This window comes from Cucumis sativus, chromosome 6, assembly GCF_000004075.3.
Source record: "Cucumis sativus cultivar 9930 chromosome 6, Cucumber_9930_V3, whole genome shotgun sequence".
Classification (NCBI taxonomy): Eukaryota; Viridiplantae; Streptophyta; class Magnoliopsida; order Cucurbitales; family Cucurbitaceae; genus Cucumis; species Cucumis sativus.
The window spans coordinates 29,632,842-29,650,565 of record NC_026660.2 but is presented as its reverse complement, the minus strand read 5'-3'; the positions used below and the strand labels follow the sequence as shown (position 1 = coordinate 29,650,565).

Genomic DNA, 17,724 nt, shown 5'->3' with positions numbered 1-17,724 from the left:
TGATTTCATCTTTCTTATGTGCAAGTGTGTGCCTGAATGTGTACAGTTAGTAATACAAGATGAGAGTGTGCGGTTGCAGCCTTTTCAACATCCTACATCTACAGTTGGTAACTTTTTTTGGCATGAATTGGAAAATGCCAACTTTCTAAGCATTCACTTTTATAATAATCACAACCATACAACACACAGATACATTAGAGTAGGTAGATAAAGGCAATCAAGAATACTGTATGACTTTTCATTCTTCTATGCAGCAGAACAACTTATGAAATACAGCCCCAGCAACTAAAGGTGATGCGATTTCAAATTATTGTCTTTACTCCCATCCAAAACCAGTACATATTTACTAAAAGGAGATCCCAAATACATGGGTGAAGGTTTAAAAAACCATTTAAGAGAAGTCCACACAGAGTTCCTATTGATCATAAATGAACCACAAGAGTAAAGGTGGGTCAGGGATAAAATGCTTCTGACCGATCCAAAGCACTTTCCAACACATACATGATACTTAGAGGAAGCACAGCATTAGTTCCTCTTATAAGGTGATTATAGAAAGAGTTTTTTAAAATGAAAATACTTGTCTCAAGAGTCATCATAAACTCATTCCAAGTCTAAACACCAGAAGATAGTCGTAATTTTAGGATCACTAACTAGTGAATTGCATATCTAGTTCTAGAATAGCCAGAATTCTGCTAAGCTCCTAATCTAGTTTTCTAGTTTTGATCCCTTCTGTTGAAATGATGCACTGGATAATTCAATCAGGCAAATTTCAAGTTGGCATCTACATAAGTAGTCTACGTCACGTTCAAACAAGCATGCATGCCTAGCAGCCTATCATTCAATCAAAATATCCAACCATAAGGTCAAGCAAAATATGGAGGGAAAAAAATTCTGCAAGGAGTGAAACATTCATTCCAGGATAACACAACGAAAGGTAGAGTACTTACAATATCTCACGGGCCAAAGACTCTACAGTAGCAACTAAGATGATCCTAAAAGAGGAATCTTGTGAAAAGGCAACGTAAACTTCATACTCTAGGAGGAAGATAATGTAACTTAAAACTACGAATATGCTCACTGTTACATACTCAAACTGATTCCTTCAGAATGTAATTAGCAGACACTCAACAAAAGGAATAAGGATATGGGAAGCAGATAAGAGTTTTTTTAGCACTAGTAGACATTCATTCAAGTGGATTTCTCAAGCAGATAATTTGAAAAAACGTACAAAGACAGCGTAGAAGAGATTATGTAGATCTCAAGTTCTTGAGAAAAATAAGTTTATATATATTCAATCTTGAACAAAGCAAATGACTATTATAACACACTCAGTTCAATCTTGACGAACATATATTCTGCCAACAAGTAGCGCTTTCTCTCTTCTTCTTCTTTTTTTTTTTTTTACGTAACACTAAAATGGCTTATTCACTTAAAACCTATGAACTGTAATATGAAAAATTCATAAATTTAAAGGAAGCAGCAAAATCTTTCCTTTTCTTAAGGGGCTCTTGGGTCCGTCCCATGCTGCCATACATAAACAAGCTCGTCCCATCCAGTGCTGGCAAGCAGGCCCTCAACAAGCACACTCATATCTATTCCTACAGCGAATTCAGTGTGATGATCATATCTTCCAACAAGAGCATCCTCGAGCATGTAATCCCACAAGCACACAGTCATATCGTAGGAGCATGAGGCTAACAAACCCTGTCGATGAGGGGAGAATTTGACTTTCCTAACTGCATACCCATGGCCATTCAATACAGAAACCGGGGTCCTGTAGCTCCTAACATCCCATACCCTAATTGATTTATCGACGGAAGCCGTAGCAATACAACAATCGTCGTACTTATTCCAATCGCAAGATAGAACTTCGAAATCATGAGCCGGAATTATCATAGTGGAGCCTGGTTCTCGCACATCCCAAATGCGAACGGTACAATCGCCAGATGCGGAAGCGAAGACATCGCCGTGACGAGGGTTCCAGACGGAGGAATAGACGCAATAGGCATGCTCTTTGAATGTTCTGACACTGGTGGGGCGGTCTAGGGTCCAAAGCTTGCTGGTATCGTCCCAAGAGGAAGTCAAAAAGGAGTCGCGACGAACGGGGTTGTAGTCAGCAGAGTGAACCTCGCGAGTATGTTCGTGGAAGGATCGAATGGGATTAGAAGTGGGTGGAAGAGCGAGGTCGTAGAGCTTGACAGAGCCATCGGCGATGGCGGCGACGAGAAGAGAGTCGTGAGATTCGGACCAAGAGACGTCGTAGACTCCGTCGGCGGTGTCGAAGGCGATGTGTTCGGATATGGGACCGGCGGGATTGAGATCGAGGACGTGGAGGCGACCATTGCCGAGGATTCCGAAATTTTGGGCGGTAGCGACGGCGATGCGGGATTCGTAGAAGGGGCTGAACTTGACGGAGTAGCCATTGAAGGGAGTCTTAAAGACGGGCATAGTTGAATGGTAGGAAGAAAGTCTCTCTTTCTGATCTCACCCTCTCGCTTATTTCGAACTTCGAAGCTACACATCTCTTTTTCTTTTTTCCTTTTTCTTTTTTATTTAATCACCGGAAATTCCATTCCAATTTTCTTCTTCTTTTTTTCAACTTTTATTTTAAAGAATGCTATGGGCCTCGAAATAATTGGGCCTACACGTGACATCTGACTCTCTAGTCTTCACTTCACGTCCAATGGGCTCAAATATGTACTATTCTTTGAGATCGAAGTTTAAATTCTCATATATATTTATTGCTTAGATCAATTATTATTAGTTTAAAACTTAATAAATATTTTTTTTATCCCAATAAAAAAATAAAGGATAGGGAGTCCAATCAAATCCCAAAAGAAAGGATTTATCTGGGGTAGTGCAATAATTTTGTAGTGTAATAACATCAAGAAGAGACATACAAAAGAGGCATTCAAACACATGGATGATTTTAAAAATTCTATTGTCCTGAAATCAATTAGGTGTATGTGAATTCAATTATATGTTGTAGAGGGAATAGTGTTTTCAAAGATATGGTTAGTTATTGTGTAGTGTTGTGGATAAAATGTAGGCCATTTGGGAGAGGTCCAATAGTACTTTGTGTTGGATTTTTGGAGGTTAAAGTCAGAGAAAATAGAGATATGTTTTGAGTACTTAGAGATCAGATATGAATATATACAATTTTTGTAATACCATTCTCTCTCAATTTTATTTCTTTCAACTTTATAGTATAACCCACAATGAACTTTATATTTATTTCTTTCAACTTTGTTGCATTTTTCCCACTTTATATGTCAGTCAAAGTGATTTTTAATGAAACCATCTCTTCTTATATAATAAAAAGGGTTCCAGACATTTGAAGTATATTGAAAAAGATACTTAATTCCTTTAATGCTAACTTGATTTTTAATGTGTTGGTGACCATACACAACTAATTAACTACATCAGTATAGGTTCTCTGTTATGCAAATGGACGGCCACCTTGATATATAGTTGGATAGAAAAGTAGTGTTCATATCTTATATCAAATATCTGCAGACTTTCTTTAAGGTTTAAACTCTACTAAGTCCCCTACAACAACAACTCTTGCATTTGTTTTATTCACGGGGCTTTATGAAAAGAAAAAACCATTTTTCTCATACGAATAGAAAATTTTCCATAAATAATGAAAGAAAAAGAAAAATTGAATGAACAGTGTGGTTGCTCAAAAGGACCCGAGAGAGGGAGCCTGCAAATTGAAAATTAATATGGAATAAAATATGAATTGTCATATCATATGTGTATTTATACTTTTGATGCTTGTCACATCATATAATCCAAAGTGTTTTTAAGGATAAAACAATTACACATAAAACCAAAACTTGATGATAAAATAACTGTTTGTCTATTTGTTCTGGAAAGAGGAAATTCAAAACTCTGTCATCAATTAGCTTTTAATCCATTATAGCCTTATTATTAGCTTCATTTTCATTCAGGTTCCTCTACTTAAAATTTTTTATTATACAAGAGAGCTTTACTAAACATTTTGGAAAAAAGAGGTTTTCTTTTTCCAAGTTTCTCTTCTGGTGTATTACATCTAACTAAAACTAAAGGGATATAAGGAAAAAACATCATACAAGATGACTCATCTTATCACAACCAAACTAATTAACTAATCATGTTAGATTTAAATTATGCAGAACTCTACTAAACTTCAAATAAAAAAGTAACTATATCATACAAAATTTCTATTTATAATATGGGTAAAATATATATATATATATAGAGAGAGAGAGAGAGAGAATGGAAAAAGAAAAAGAAAGAAAGAAAGAAGTGTTGGATGGAGCCCTCTTCTTTGTTGATACCACAAAATCACATGCTGCCCACTAACAAATGGGCGGGGGCACATACATTTGATGGGACATTAACCCAAGATCAATAGGACATCCTTCGTCCAATTACAATTTAATTAAATCTCTCTTTTTTCTTTTAAAGACGAAAGTTAGTGAACTCAAGAAAAGAATGAAAAATAAAAAGGATGTAATAATCCGTATTAAAATGAAAATGAATCAAATCAAAGAATATTGGTTTATGGGTACAAATTCAATGTACAAAATGAGATGCGCTTTTTCTTCTTATTGTTATTATTTTTATTTTGGCTTTTGGTTTTTATGGATAAAGACGATGATGATGATGATAATGGGGGGTTTGTTTTATGTAATGATAATGTGTTTGAATTGAATAGGTTTGGGTTTTAGTTATGAAATATAAAGAAAATGGGTGTGTGTATGTATATATGTATGTGTGTGAAAGAAAGAAAAGAAAAAAAAGGTAGTGTAAGTAGATACAACAACTCCACTGATGAAGTCAAAACAAAAGAGATAAACAAAAAAGTAAATACACACAATGAAAGGGCCTGACTTTCCATTGAAAGGAACAACAACCCACATGACATTTTGCTTTGGGGTTTAGGGTTAGACAATGAAACCAAATGAATCTGTACCTCTAACCTCAAATTTCAAGATTTCCCCCCCTAATTTCTTTATTTCAAACATATTCTTTAACCAAAGAATCATACACACACATATATATAATGGGACCTAGCTACAACTACAACTACAATAACAGTGCTGCACTTCCCTCTTCTTCACCTAATATTTGTTATGACGTTTCATTCCTCTCCCCATTCACGTGTTCTAAAAACAGATTATGATTCATTTATACCTAATTAATCTCCTGCTATTTGCCAGACCACACCAAGACCTTTGTTTCAACTTCAACTTAATTTTCTTTTTTTTTTCTTTTGTGAAAATGTCATAATATGAAAAATGGACTCTATTTCTACATAGTTCATACCAATATATAATGTAACGGGTTAATCCAAACCTTATTGATGGAGGTGGTTAAGTGAAATGGATAGAGAATTAGATTGAATAGAAGGGTGAAGGGGGGAAAAGTAGTAGTAAAACTAATGAATTATTGAAGGGGGGAAAGGAGAGGGGTGAGGAGGGGACCCTTTGTGTGATGGATCCAAAGGGGAAAGTACAGGTGGAGGCTGCCAATTATTAATGCCATGAATTTCATCCAATCCAAACCCATAACAATTCTTGTTTTCTTTTTTCTTTAAAAGAAAAGGAAATTCTCCCTTCATACATACACAACACAACACACAAACACACACTTTTGAGATGTAATTCTAAAGGAAGTGAAAGGCAAAGCTAAAAAGGTTGGTATTATAAATATATATATAACTATGCATATAGACATCATTGGTAACACAGATTTTTGGAACCCAAAAGAAAGAAAGAAAGAAAGAAAGAAAAAAAAACTCTTTTCACTTTCGCTTTCAATATAATTTCCCTTCCAATTCTATTTCTATACATCTCTTTGATCATTCTCTGCAACAAGAAAGAAAGAAAAGAAAGAAGAAGAAAAAAAACTCCCTTACTTTTTTCTCCTCTTTATGAGAAAACAGAACAACCCAAAACAGAGCTCTACACCCCGCCCATGAAGAACGCCATTAGATGCTGCCTCTCCTGCATACTCCCATGTGGCTCTCTCGACGTCATCAGAATCGTCCATTGCGACGGCCACGTCCAAGAAATCGCCGGCTCCATCCGCGCCAGTGATGTCATGAAGGCCAATCCTAAACACGTGCTCAAAAAACCCTCCTCCCCCACTTCCGACGACCGCGTCGTCCCTAAGATTGTGATCCTCCCGCCCGACGCCGAGCTCCAACGCGGCAAAATTTACTTTCTCATGCCCCTTCCTCCTGCCCCGGAAAAGCCCCGCTCCAAATCTCTCTCCAAGAAGAAAAAGAAGGAATTGCCATTACCCGGAACCGGCGTGGGCTCGGGTATATCGGTGACGAATTTAGTAGTTTCAGATCGGTACCTGAGTGAAATTCTGTCGGAGAAATTGACAACGGTTCAGAAGGACAAGCGGCGGGGGAGAGTCGGAGTTTGGAGGCCGCATTTAGAGAGCATTTCCGAGTTCCCAACTGATCTTTAAATGGAAATTGAGGGGAGTTTTTTCTTCTTCCCGAAATTGATTAATTTTCTTCAATAATTAAAAAAAAAAAAATCTCTATGTTTGATTATAAATATATATATATATATGTACAAATGAAGTTGGGGGAAATTATGATTTTGCTGCCGGTGGGTTACAAGTGAAGGATCGGATGTAAATTTGGAGGGCTGAGATCAGATGGTTTCGGGTAGTAATTGAAAAGGAAATATATATTATATATATAATCTATGTATAATATATATGTATGTGTGTTTGTTTGTATTTTGATTTAGAAAATTGAAAGATGGGGGGAGACTTTTATTAATCTCTGGGAATTGTGTATCAGAATTCATAAATTTTCACTTTCTGTTTTGAATATAATTTTGTTATCGTAACTGTGATGTGATTCTTTTAGTTTGAATATGCTATATGATATGCTTCCAATAATAATCTAATTACTTTTATACTTTACTTTATCCCCCACTTTTACATTTTCATCTTTTTGGAATACGCATATATTTTGTTAGTTGTTATCAGAACTGCCTAAACTATTGAATTATGTTGATGTTAAAATATGACTCAATGTAATTTACCCCTGTGATTTTGATTGCTTAGCTTTGTATGTTGTGATTCACTAAATAAGTGTTTCATTTAATCACACTTAAGTTTACTTAGAATTTGAATGATTTGAACTTTACTTACAACCATCTTTTTAACTCTAGCTTGTAAACATTACATTTACCTATAATTTTCTTTAAATTTAATCTATTATATTTAAAAAAAACAAACAAACATTGGCTAAAAATATAGGTATTTATTGTTATATAATAATTATTTGAAAATAAAGGATTTTTTAAAGAAGAATTCAATAGTTACCAAAGGGATATTAAGGGATAAAATAGGTTTGAAACTTACCCAATCTCACCTAAATAAGTGACATTTGGGTGGCTACTCTTTTTAATTGGTAAAGGTGCAAAGTATTAATTATAAAAAGAATATAAATTGGGAAAAGAGAGAAGAAAGGAGATAAAAGAAAAAAAATGATATAGTTAGGGTGGATAGGAAGATTATTGCATATCTTGAGCAAGATGAGACACTACACTACGTCTGTACAGCATTATTATTAATTTATATGTATTTATCATTTTCCTCTTTATATAAAATATTCAAAATCTAGGAATTATAATGTTCATTCTTATCTCCCAAAGTTTTGGGCTTTTTAGATTATATAAAAAGGATCTCCAAATAAGTCATCACTTTAAAAGTCATACAGAATTGTTATAATTTTTCTAACATCCCCCCACTAATGACTAAACCATAGATTTCCCATATATATTTTTTTCCTTTTACAAATAAAAAGTGGTATGTTCATGTTTTTAAATTTCAATGCATTCTCAACAAAATTTATATGTTTTTAAATCAATGTATTTTGATTTACAAGATCTTGATAATGAAAGTTTTATTTGAATACACAACACCTGTAATTTCCCAAGTTTATCTGCTTATTACTATTAATTTAGTAAGATGCATAGTGTATGCGTAGGATTTTTATTGAATCTTCATTTGGACAAATTGTATTAGTTTTAATGAATTTTTCAAAAAATGAGAGTCCCCACAAAGCTTTGTTGGAATTTCCACGATAGAATAATGCAAAATGTTAGCTTTGCACTTACAAGTGGGGCATAATAATCTTATTCTTCACAATCACACCACATTATATGATATATATAAATGATATTCCAACTCTCCTGGTGGTCTTCTTCTCTAAGTCCAGATATGAAGTATTATGAAGGCATGAGAGATTGTGCCAAATTGCATTCTGTAAAGTTATTGTTTTCTTTTATTTTATACACACTTTGGATTTGACATTCACATTATGCTCCAACCAACAACGCAGCCTTGGTCCCTCTTCATTATACCCTTCCTTTTCTTTTTCTCCTTAAAATTCACTTTTCATTTCCATCCACATTTTTAAAAAATAATAATAATAAACACTGATAATTTTAAAATTAATATGTATCAATGTTTGGAGAAGAAAAGTTGTATATACTTTTCCCTGTAAAGTTAATTAACAATAAATTATATATATTTGAATTTTGCGGCTGAGAGAAAAATGGAATTGAAAAGGAGGAAAAAAATGAAAATAGAGAATAATTTGAAGGGTCCCTTCATAGTTCATAGTTCCTATCCGATATATACATTACTTTCGCTTGATTGGTAAGGTAAAGAGTCACTATCTTACTCTTTATCTTTCCTTTCAACCTTTTTTAATATGCTCAATGCTGAATGCTGAATGCTCAATATGTCACATTATTTCATTATTATTATTACTTACTTTTCCTAACATTTTCCCCTTCCTACCTGCATTATGCAAATCAACTAAATGCTTTATTTTGTGTCAATCTTCTCATCATATATAACTTTATAAGTTTTAGTGTCAATAAGTCTTATTTTCTTTCACCAAAAAACAGAACAAAAATTGAAACAATAACTTTAAGTCATTTTGAGATGAGTGATTTTGAAATTATCCTTTGATCAATGATATATATGTCTATATTAATTTGATACTACACAATTCTCATATCATTAAAAATTAGTTTTAAATTATTAAAAACATATGTTTAAAAGTAATTCTTCCCATTTTAGAATAATTTGAAACACACTACTTCTAAAGCTAAAACTAATGACTTGTGATTCATGTGGCAAATATTCTCTCATTTAATTTATATTAAGGTTAAAAAATTAATAAAAGAAAAGAAAAGAAAAGAGGAAAAAGAAACAAAAGTGAAAAGGATATATATTTTCTTTTTGCAGTGTGTAAAGGTGAAGTTAGATAAAATCTTTGGTTGGCCAAAAGATTTCATTACTCGGATAATTTGATCTCTTGGCCAAAGAAAAGGTTTCATCATAATGAATATATTTTGATTTCATTAAAATTTAATATCTTTATCATAAATTAAGTTGTGGTGTGCCTCTTGGTTTCCATATAATGCTTAATGTTAAGTCTTAATGAATTAAAGTAAATGCAGATTATCTTTCAAAGTGATTTCTTCTTTTTGATAAAACTTCTCATCTTTAGTCTTGTCAAATCAATGTCTATATCTATTTAAAAAGCCAACTTTTTAAAAAAATAGTTTTGGACAAAAACATCCTTCTAATTATGTCATGCATTAACCGTATTTTAATTAAATAATTATAGTTCCATCTATGCTATATTAATGTTAAATTAATTAGTGTTAAATTAAATTTAAATTGAGAAAAACGATAGTTAGAAAATGTTATTAATATAAATGCAATAAATACAATTAATGTTTTTAAAATAGTTTTGGAAACAAAAGATTACAAAATATAAAGGTTGGAAAAAATAAATATTGGGGTAAACATACATTATAGAAAAACTTAAATAGAGAGACTAAATTGAGTTTAGGGTAACAACATTAATTTAATTCTTTATTCATTTTCTCTCTTTTAGTTTATTTTAATTTTAATAATTTTACTTTCTTGATTCAATCAAAATTTTCTTTTCAAAGATTCTCCAACACAATTTATTTACACAATCGTGACGCTCAATAAAAATGTAGTTTATATAATTGAGGTGTACTACAAATATGAGATATATATGTAATTGTAGAGTAATAAGATTATAAAAAGAGTTACGACAATTATAAAATAAGATGCGAACTAACTTAAAATAGAGTGAATTTTGATTGAAATTCACAACTACATGTGAGGGGAGTAATAGATTTGTTAAATGGGTGATTTTTAGAAAAATACCATTATATATTATATTGTTAGTAGTGAAAGTTTTGGGCATAATTTTGGTGTTGAATATTGAATAATAGACATCAGAGAGAAAGGAGAAAAGAGGAAGGGTTATAGGGTGATTTGAGTCGGATCCTTAGAAGAGGTAGGTGGAGATCCAGGCTCAGGCTCAGGCCCAAGGCCCAACTCGAACTGGGATTGTAAATTAGAGAAGGTGGGATAACGTGGGTGACGGTGAGTCGGTAACCCACCTTCTGTCACCCACATCCGATCGAACCAAATCCCTTCGAATTCAAATATTTAAAATAACGATAACGTCATTCTCTTCCACACTACCACTACTCATTAATCTTTCTCCTTTATTTCTCAAAATATGATACCATCCAATCCACCTGGACCAATCCAATCCGTTTCCCTCACTGTCATTCGATCTACATCAATCGTCATTAATACATTAAGGCAAAACTTATTTAGCTTAATAGTAATTAACATCGTTTCCATAACATCTAATTATTATACTAAAAAAAGAGGTAATATTTCTGCTAAACGGCTCAACTGTAACTTTTTTACCTGAATCCTCAACCCTGTGCATATGAACCCTACCATATCATTTAATTGAATGAAAAGTAGTCAAAATAAAACTAAACATCCCAACTGGCTATGTGTCTGTTCGTGTTTCACATGAAAGTGAAAACAAAACCAAACCTTCAAATATTGACCATATCAGGTTCTGTTGAAACCCTTTTTTATGTCTAAGATTTGCAATCGGGTAAGGTTAGTTTAGTTTAATTTCTAAATATTTCACAATTTACATTAAAAACACATAAGCTTGCCACTTGCCAAAGCTACCTGAGACAAAGACAGTGACAATGAGACGTTGTCCATAGCCTGTTATATCTGCACATAGATCCTCTCATTTGTCTTTACCTATAATTATATATTAATATTTACACCTCAATATATAAAATCATGATGTTCTTTCTCTCTTCTAAATTGAAATTTTCAATCAGTAAAAGACAATAGAAATTGTTTGCTTTACCCTAATAGAAAAAAAGGTGCCTAAGATTGTATGACAATGCTACGACATATATATATATATATATAGAATTTAATAAGGGCCATCTAATTATAATTATGCTGCCTCAATATTATAGATTATTCATAACCAGAATTATAGCTAGCTAGGCTACCCATATAAATTAAATCCTCTGCACAACTCCCAACACCGTATATTTCAGAAAGCAATAATCCACATTTTTGTTTCTTTAATTTTCGCCAATATTCTCCATCTCTCTTCCCCTTCCATCAGTCCATTAAATCCACATCTCTTCCTTCCTTCAATTCCTGCCAAAGAAGAAGAAGAAGAAAATTTTCAATTCAGACTTTAAATTCATCACTAATTAACATGATAACCTTAAATAGGTTTAGCCATTACCCAATAAAGATATAGTGCTTCCATTGACTAATTAAGGAAATATTAAGTAGCAATTGGGAATTGATGACAAATTATTTCATTTAATATAATTGCAATACAAAACCAAGTGAAGTGGCAAGCAATTTCAAATGGCCATTTTATACCATTTTGATACACACAATAACAAAATAAGTTTGTATTGATATTATTAGTGGATATGTGACAGCAAAAAGATTATATTAATACAATAACACTATACGATTTGTCAAATTCTCGGTATGCCGCATTATTATATATATCAGAAATAATTCTTTTCAAACTCAGATCATATAGAAATATAACAAAGGACAAGTTTAGGTGTAGGTGAATATTGATGTTGTTTGATATCTTGAAAGGGTATGTAATATTCTAACATTTTTATTCGTTAATCTCCATTAGGTTATATACCTTAATTATTAAACATAACGTTCTTAAAACACAGAAAAGAACTAGTTAGATGTGAAAATAGTATAAGAATAAAAAGATTAATTTCCTTCTCTTAAGCTATAAGCAGAGTAAAATCAGAAACAAACCCCACGATTGATAAATCAAATCCAAAAACATAAATGACATTTTAAAAGAGGGACTTTTGAGTTAATATTGCAAATTTATTTACATGAAAATTCTAGATTATATAATCTACAGTTTAGATATGTTTTCAAAATACTTTCAATTTTATTCAAACTAAGAAGATGGGGGGAAAATGAAAAAAATGTTTGAATTTCCATTGGACTCCTCATTCCAGTGGATACATCAAATGGAGAGAAATAGTAGAGGAGTTTGGACTCCCACCTACATAAATGGAGAGCTATAAATAGAAATTTAATTAATTTCATTTGAAATTTGAAGATTAGTGAGAAAGTACACCAGTAATTAATTAGAGTAAACTCAAACAGTCTAATTAAATTTTGTACGTAAATCAACTTGGACCTGTCCTACTAATTCAGTATATAATTACCAAAAAAAATCCCTATATAATTTTTAAACGTCAATACATTTTCTTTTCTTCAAAAAATTGGAAATGAGTTAACATGATAAACTTTTCTTCCATATCTCTATTAAGATCATTTACATATAGAGAACAGTAATATAAATTATAACTTTGTCATAAAAATACTATCGAATATTTTGGAACTACCAAAATTTCGGCAAACTGTTTACAGTTTTGTATAAGAAATCCAAACAAGAGAGAGGGTGAACAAAATCAATTCAATATAATTTTCCAATACATAAGATCTAGTTTTATATCTATGCATTTTTTTATATGGCAAAAAAAAAAAAAAAAAAAACTAAAATGTGCATTAGTTTTAATTTGTTGATATGTTTGAAAATGTCCTCAATATGTTCTAAAATTTTATAACAGTAAATACAGTATGTGTATATCTCTGTTAATATGATTTTTTAAAAAGAAAATGTCAATTAATATCAATATATAGTCCATTAGATAACAAGCATATGACAGTGATGAATGCTTGTTTGAAGAGATAAAATAAGAAAAGAAATGAAAAGTTTAGAAGGGGTTGAGACATTATATAATGGTATTAATTGATATAAGGAGTAATATAAGGAAGAAATAGGATAAAATTCAACAAGTACCGAAGGAAAGAAGTAAGAGAGTAGGAAAACAACAATTATAAAAAAGAAATAGTAAAATTGAAAATAATTTTGATAATGATATATAAAGAAATATTAAAAAGATGATGATGATGGTGATGATATAGAGATGGTGGGATATGGGAATGTCCATGCATGGGGAGCAAAAAAATCGTATAGAATCGAAAAAGGCCCAAATCTATTGAAAAGTAAAACATTTTTGGTTACCTATTTTAATTATTTTATTTTATTTTATTAAACTAAGGGACATCAAACCAAACAGTGGTTTTTCCAGACACTGAATGGCACACCAATCAAAGCTATTTTTCTGATTCTTCACACTCAAATTAAAACCATCTACATACCAATATATATCATCTCTTCTTAATCTTAACACACAATTATTTCTCATAATTCATACATTTTCTAAATGGTGTAACTACGATCAAAATTAGGGTTTTGTGAAAACTTGGTCTAGGGTTTTTTTTTTTTTTTTTTTTTTTTTTGTCAATGATGTTGATCATGAATTAATATCAGTCATCATAATTCTCCAATAATCAACCCATCTCCTTAATATATAAAAATATAATTCACTCACGAACTTACTACTCTCATATAATTCCAAATTCAAAATCCAACAAAAACAGTAATATATATAATTTTCGAAGAAGCGAAAAATAATAATATATAGAAGAATAAAAAGGAAGGGATTGTAATTAATTACCATGGAAATGGATTGAAAAATCAAGGGATGTGAGTCAAAGGAGCGTTGGTATCATTATTATCATTGGGGAGTTGCTGCAGCAGCTGCTGCTGCTTGTTCGTATTATTCATCATCATCATCTGATTATTTCTCTTCTTCTTCTTCTTTTTGTAGGGGATTCCTCTGGCCTTGGCTTGGCTCTCCTTCACCTCTCTTAAATACGTTCTAATTGCTCCATTTCCAAAAGGGTTTCCTTCAGGGGAGCCACCGTGCTCCTCGTAGGCTGCGCGGAGGCGGCCGATGAGTGCGTCAAGGCTACCCCAAGCTTGTTTCAAAGGGCAAGGGCAGGGAGCAGGAGGGTCAGGCTGACCGAAGAACACACAACCATGTGAATGAACTCTTGTTTTACCAAATTGGTCAAGGTATCGAAGGAATTCAAGTACATGGTTACAGTTACAGTGAGATAGCGATACGGGGGGTGTTTGGTTTTTTAGATATTGCCCAAAAGTGTTCCAATCTCGCCGCTTTTGTGATTCGTAACGGCTCAAAGGAACACCCGCACCCGTACCCGCCTGTGCCTGACCTGCCTGTTGTTGTTGCTGCTGTTGATCGGCGGTGATGGCCAATCCAGATGACGACCCTTCACAGATTGCTCTCTCGCCTAACATGATTATGGAAGAGAGAATTTTGGGGAAGATTTGGCGACCAAATAAGATCGAAACGACAACCCCAATTTTATTTTTATTATTTTTTTGATAAAAAAAAAAATGGAAATCATAAAATCGAAAATTAATTATGTTAGTGCAGTAGAAGAAAGATTAAAATCACATCTGGGGGTCTTTTGAGAGGACATTTTATGGGCCCCATTCAAGCTGCTTTTGTTCCTTTCTTTCTTTCTTTCTTTTTTTTTTTTATTTTTTTTCCCTCTCCTCCTCATTCGCCATTAAAATGAATAATTTGCACTAACTTTATAAAGTTTCCTCCTTTCTTTATTTTCTGTAATTCAATGATTACGTAATATTTGTAATGTTTTTTGTTTTTCAACTCAACTTTCAAATTTGTATTCATTAATTACAACCTGATAAGAAGATGTGACAATGAAGCTGCTTAAAGAGACTTATGAATTTAGTTCTTTTTTATTTTAGCTCAATTTTAATTTCCACCGTTCACTTACTTAATGGCCAGGTTCAATTCATTAATTAATTAACTAAACATTGTCAACTCTTTTTTTTTAGAAAAAAGAAGAAATTTTAGAAATATAAATGTTTTAAATGGAGAATGCAATGTGGGAATTTTGTTCGTATTAAAATTTTTGTTTGTGAATGGACATCATCGGCTTTCTGTCTCTTTCAATTTTTTACTAAAACGGGAATAGTTTGGTGTACAATTAAAACACTGTGCTTCCCTCCTCAATTTCATATCCCCTAAATTCTCACCCCTTTTTCCATTCTTTTTACTCATTTATGACATCCCCCATTACATCATAATTCACACAAATACCTTCTTACCCTAATTTTTTATTTCCTTTCCTCCAATTCTTTATGTCCTTTTATTCAAATCTCATCACATCCCTTTTCTTTTTTTCCAATTCAAATAATATCAATTCATTCTATACATATTTCTCAACATGTTTTCTCCTATTTATATCTCTAATTGATTCTTTTTCGTTGAAAATATTGCACCAATTTTAGTTTTGTGAATTTATTCCCTTTTGCTTTTATTTCTATTTTCTACTGTTATCCATTTCACACACATCCTCTTTTTCTTTCTTACTTCACTTTTATTATATATATGAAATTATACAGCCTATTCTCAAAAACCATGAATTCCATTAGTTTGATTATAGCTTTTCAAATGATTTTGTTTGATAGAATTTTGGATTTCCCCTCTATGTTACAATTTTAAATTTTAAAATTTGAATTTTATTTCACTTTTTTTAGTACTTAAATTTAAAATATTATGTTTCTAATTTTCAAGATTTACATTTTTAATCTCAAATTTTTACTAAATTACTAATTTTGGATGTTGACTAAAAAACAGTAAAACTTAATTGATTCTAGGTTATTTAATTTCAAAATACTGTACATTTGAAGATGTACAGAAGGTGAGTATATATTGAACCATGTAATGATCAAATTGTTAAAACTAAATTAAAATCAAAGGGTGTAACATTTAAAATCTAGTGAGCAGATAATATATATACCCCAAAACGTGTACAATTCACTTTAGTTTAATAATCAACAATCTTCTTTTTTTCCTTTTTAATTATTATCGAGGAGAAAAAAAAGTTTATATTCCTTGTCAACTTTTATAAAGATTGATCTCGTATAATTATTATGGACGTAGACAATAATATTTTATGTACCAATGCACCAATATTTTATAAATAAAATAAAAATTTATGTATATGTTAGCTGCCTCCTCGAGTGAGTGGAGATGATCACATTGGGTCTACACCTATACCAAATAACCATTCACTAATTTAATCTTTATATATATAACAATTCTTTTCCATTCATTTTCAAATTATTAGAGTTAGATTTCTTACTCGAAATTTGTGCTTCTTGCCCTTACTCTTTTAACCTAACCATATTTTTAATACTTAATTAAAACAGTAAGACCATTCTTAACCAATAATAGGGTTCATTATACCGTTGTAATTAAGAGACATGATTTGACTAATTACTATATCCATCGTTTTTTACTATTCACTCAATTTGTGCAATTAATGGCCTCAATTTTGATTTAATTACTCTTAATTAATGCGTGTCATTTTTCAGGAATGCTTTTCTCTTCCAACTTCATTAGTACATATCAGCATTCTATAATCTACATTTAATTTGGAGGAGTTTATAATTAAATGAGGAGGGCTTCTTTTGATCGGTTAGTGTGTCAATTTTCAATTATTCGGCTCATATTTTCTTATGTTAAGTACAATCATTTAAATGAATATATAAGGTAGTTTATCATTTTATTGCATCTAAGTTCATTAACTCACGGGAAATATTTTATATTTTTTTATTGTACTTTAATGAAATAAATTTTATGAGAATGATTGCAAAACATAGTAATAAATTCCAACTTAATTCGCCAATATACGTAACACATAACCAAAAAAAAAAAAAAAAGTTTGAAGAAATAATCAAATTGTAAACTTTTACTATACACTTTATTTTTTATTCTAAAAAAGATTAATCAACCAATTACTCCAATTTTTAATTTTAAACTTGAACGAGTGAGGTTAATTTTTTTTTACCAAGATACTAAAGATTTATCACAATTCCATCCAAAAAAATGAGTGATACTAATTTGAATTGAACTAAGTGAATAAAACAAGAAAAGTCCATAATTATATCTCCCAATGTTGCTTTATTATTCTTGATACGTTGTTGAACTACAAAAAAATGAAATTCCCTACATAATATTATTCTTGAGACATTGCTATAAACGTATCTGACATATAAACAGCCCTTTTGAAAAGTATTATATCCACCAATTATTAGATGAAGGAATTGAATTGAGCAAATATAAGGTAAGAGGGAAAAAATGATTGAGGTATAATAATGAAAATATAAAGATCAAAAGAGTTGTGCAGTAAGAGTAAGTAGTAAGGAAGAAGAAAGCATATTTTGAGTTAAGAATAGTCAAAGTTATGGGGTTTGATTTTTGAAGTGAAAGTTGAAAGTGAAATTTGTATTATTGATTGAAGAAAAAAGAATAGGAGACAGAAAAGAGGAATGGGGAGCAA

General features: G+C 31.5%; 2 protein-coding genes and 1 long non-coding RNA gene across 3 annotated transcripts; 1 reads left to right on the top strand and 2 right to left on the bottom strand.

The window, feature by feature from the left end:
- Positions 1-1,247: 1,247 nt before the first annotated feature.
- LOC101214296 (peroxisome biogenesis protein 7) lies at positions 1,248-2,546 on the bottom strand. The gene has a single exon (XM_004134610.3). The coding sequence runs from the start codon at positions 2,446-2,448 to the stop codon at positions 1,498-1,500; it is 951 nt and encodes a 316-aa protein (XP_004134658.1). The 5' UTR covers positions 2,449-2,546; the 3' UTR covers positions 1,248-1,497.
- Positions 2,547-5,606: 3,060 nt separating this feature from the next.
- LOC101214777 lies at positions 5,607-6,866 on the top strand. The gene has a single exon (XM_031886619.1). It carries the CDS (start codon positions 5,965-5,967, stop codon positions 6,466-6,468), a length of 504 nt encoding a protein of 167 aa, XP_031742479.1. The 5' UTR covers positions 5,607-5,964; the 3' UTR covers positions 6,469-6,866.
- A 4,321-nt stretch (positions 6,867-11,187) lies between these two features.
- LOC101214534 lies at positions 11,188-14,898 on the bottom strand. Its single transcript, XR_969942.2, has 2 exons — positions 13,998-14,898; positions 11,188-11,571 (listed from the first exon to the last, which is right to left on the bottom strand). It is a non-coding gene; the product is annotated as an uncharacterized LOC101214534 (long non-coding RNA).
- Positions 14,899-17,724: the final 2,826 nt, after the last annotated feature.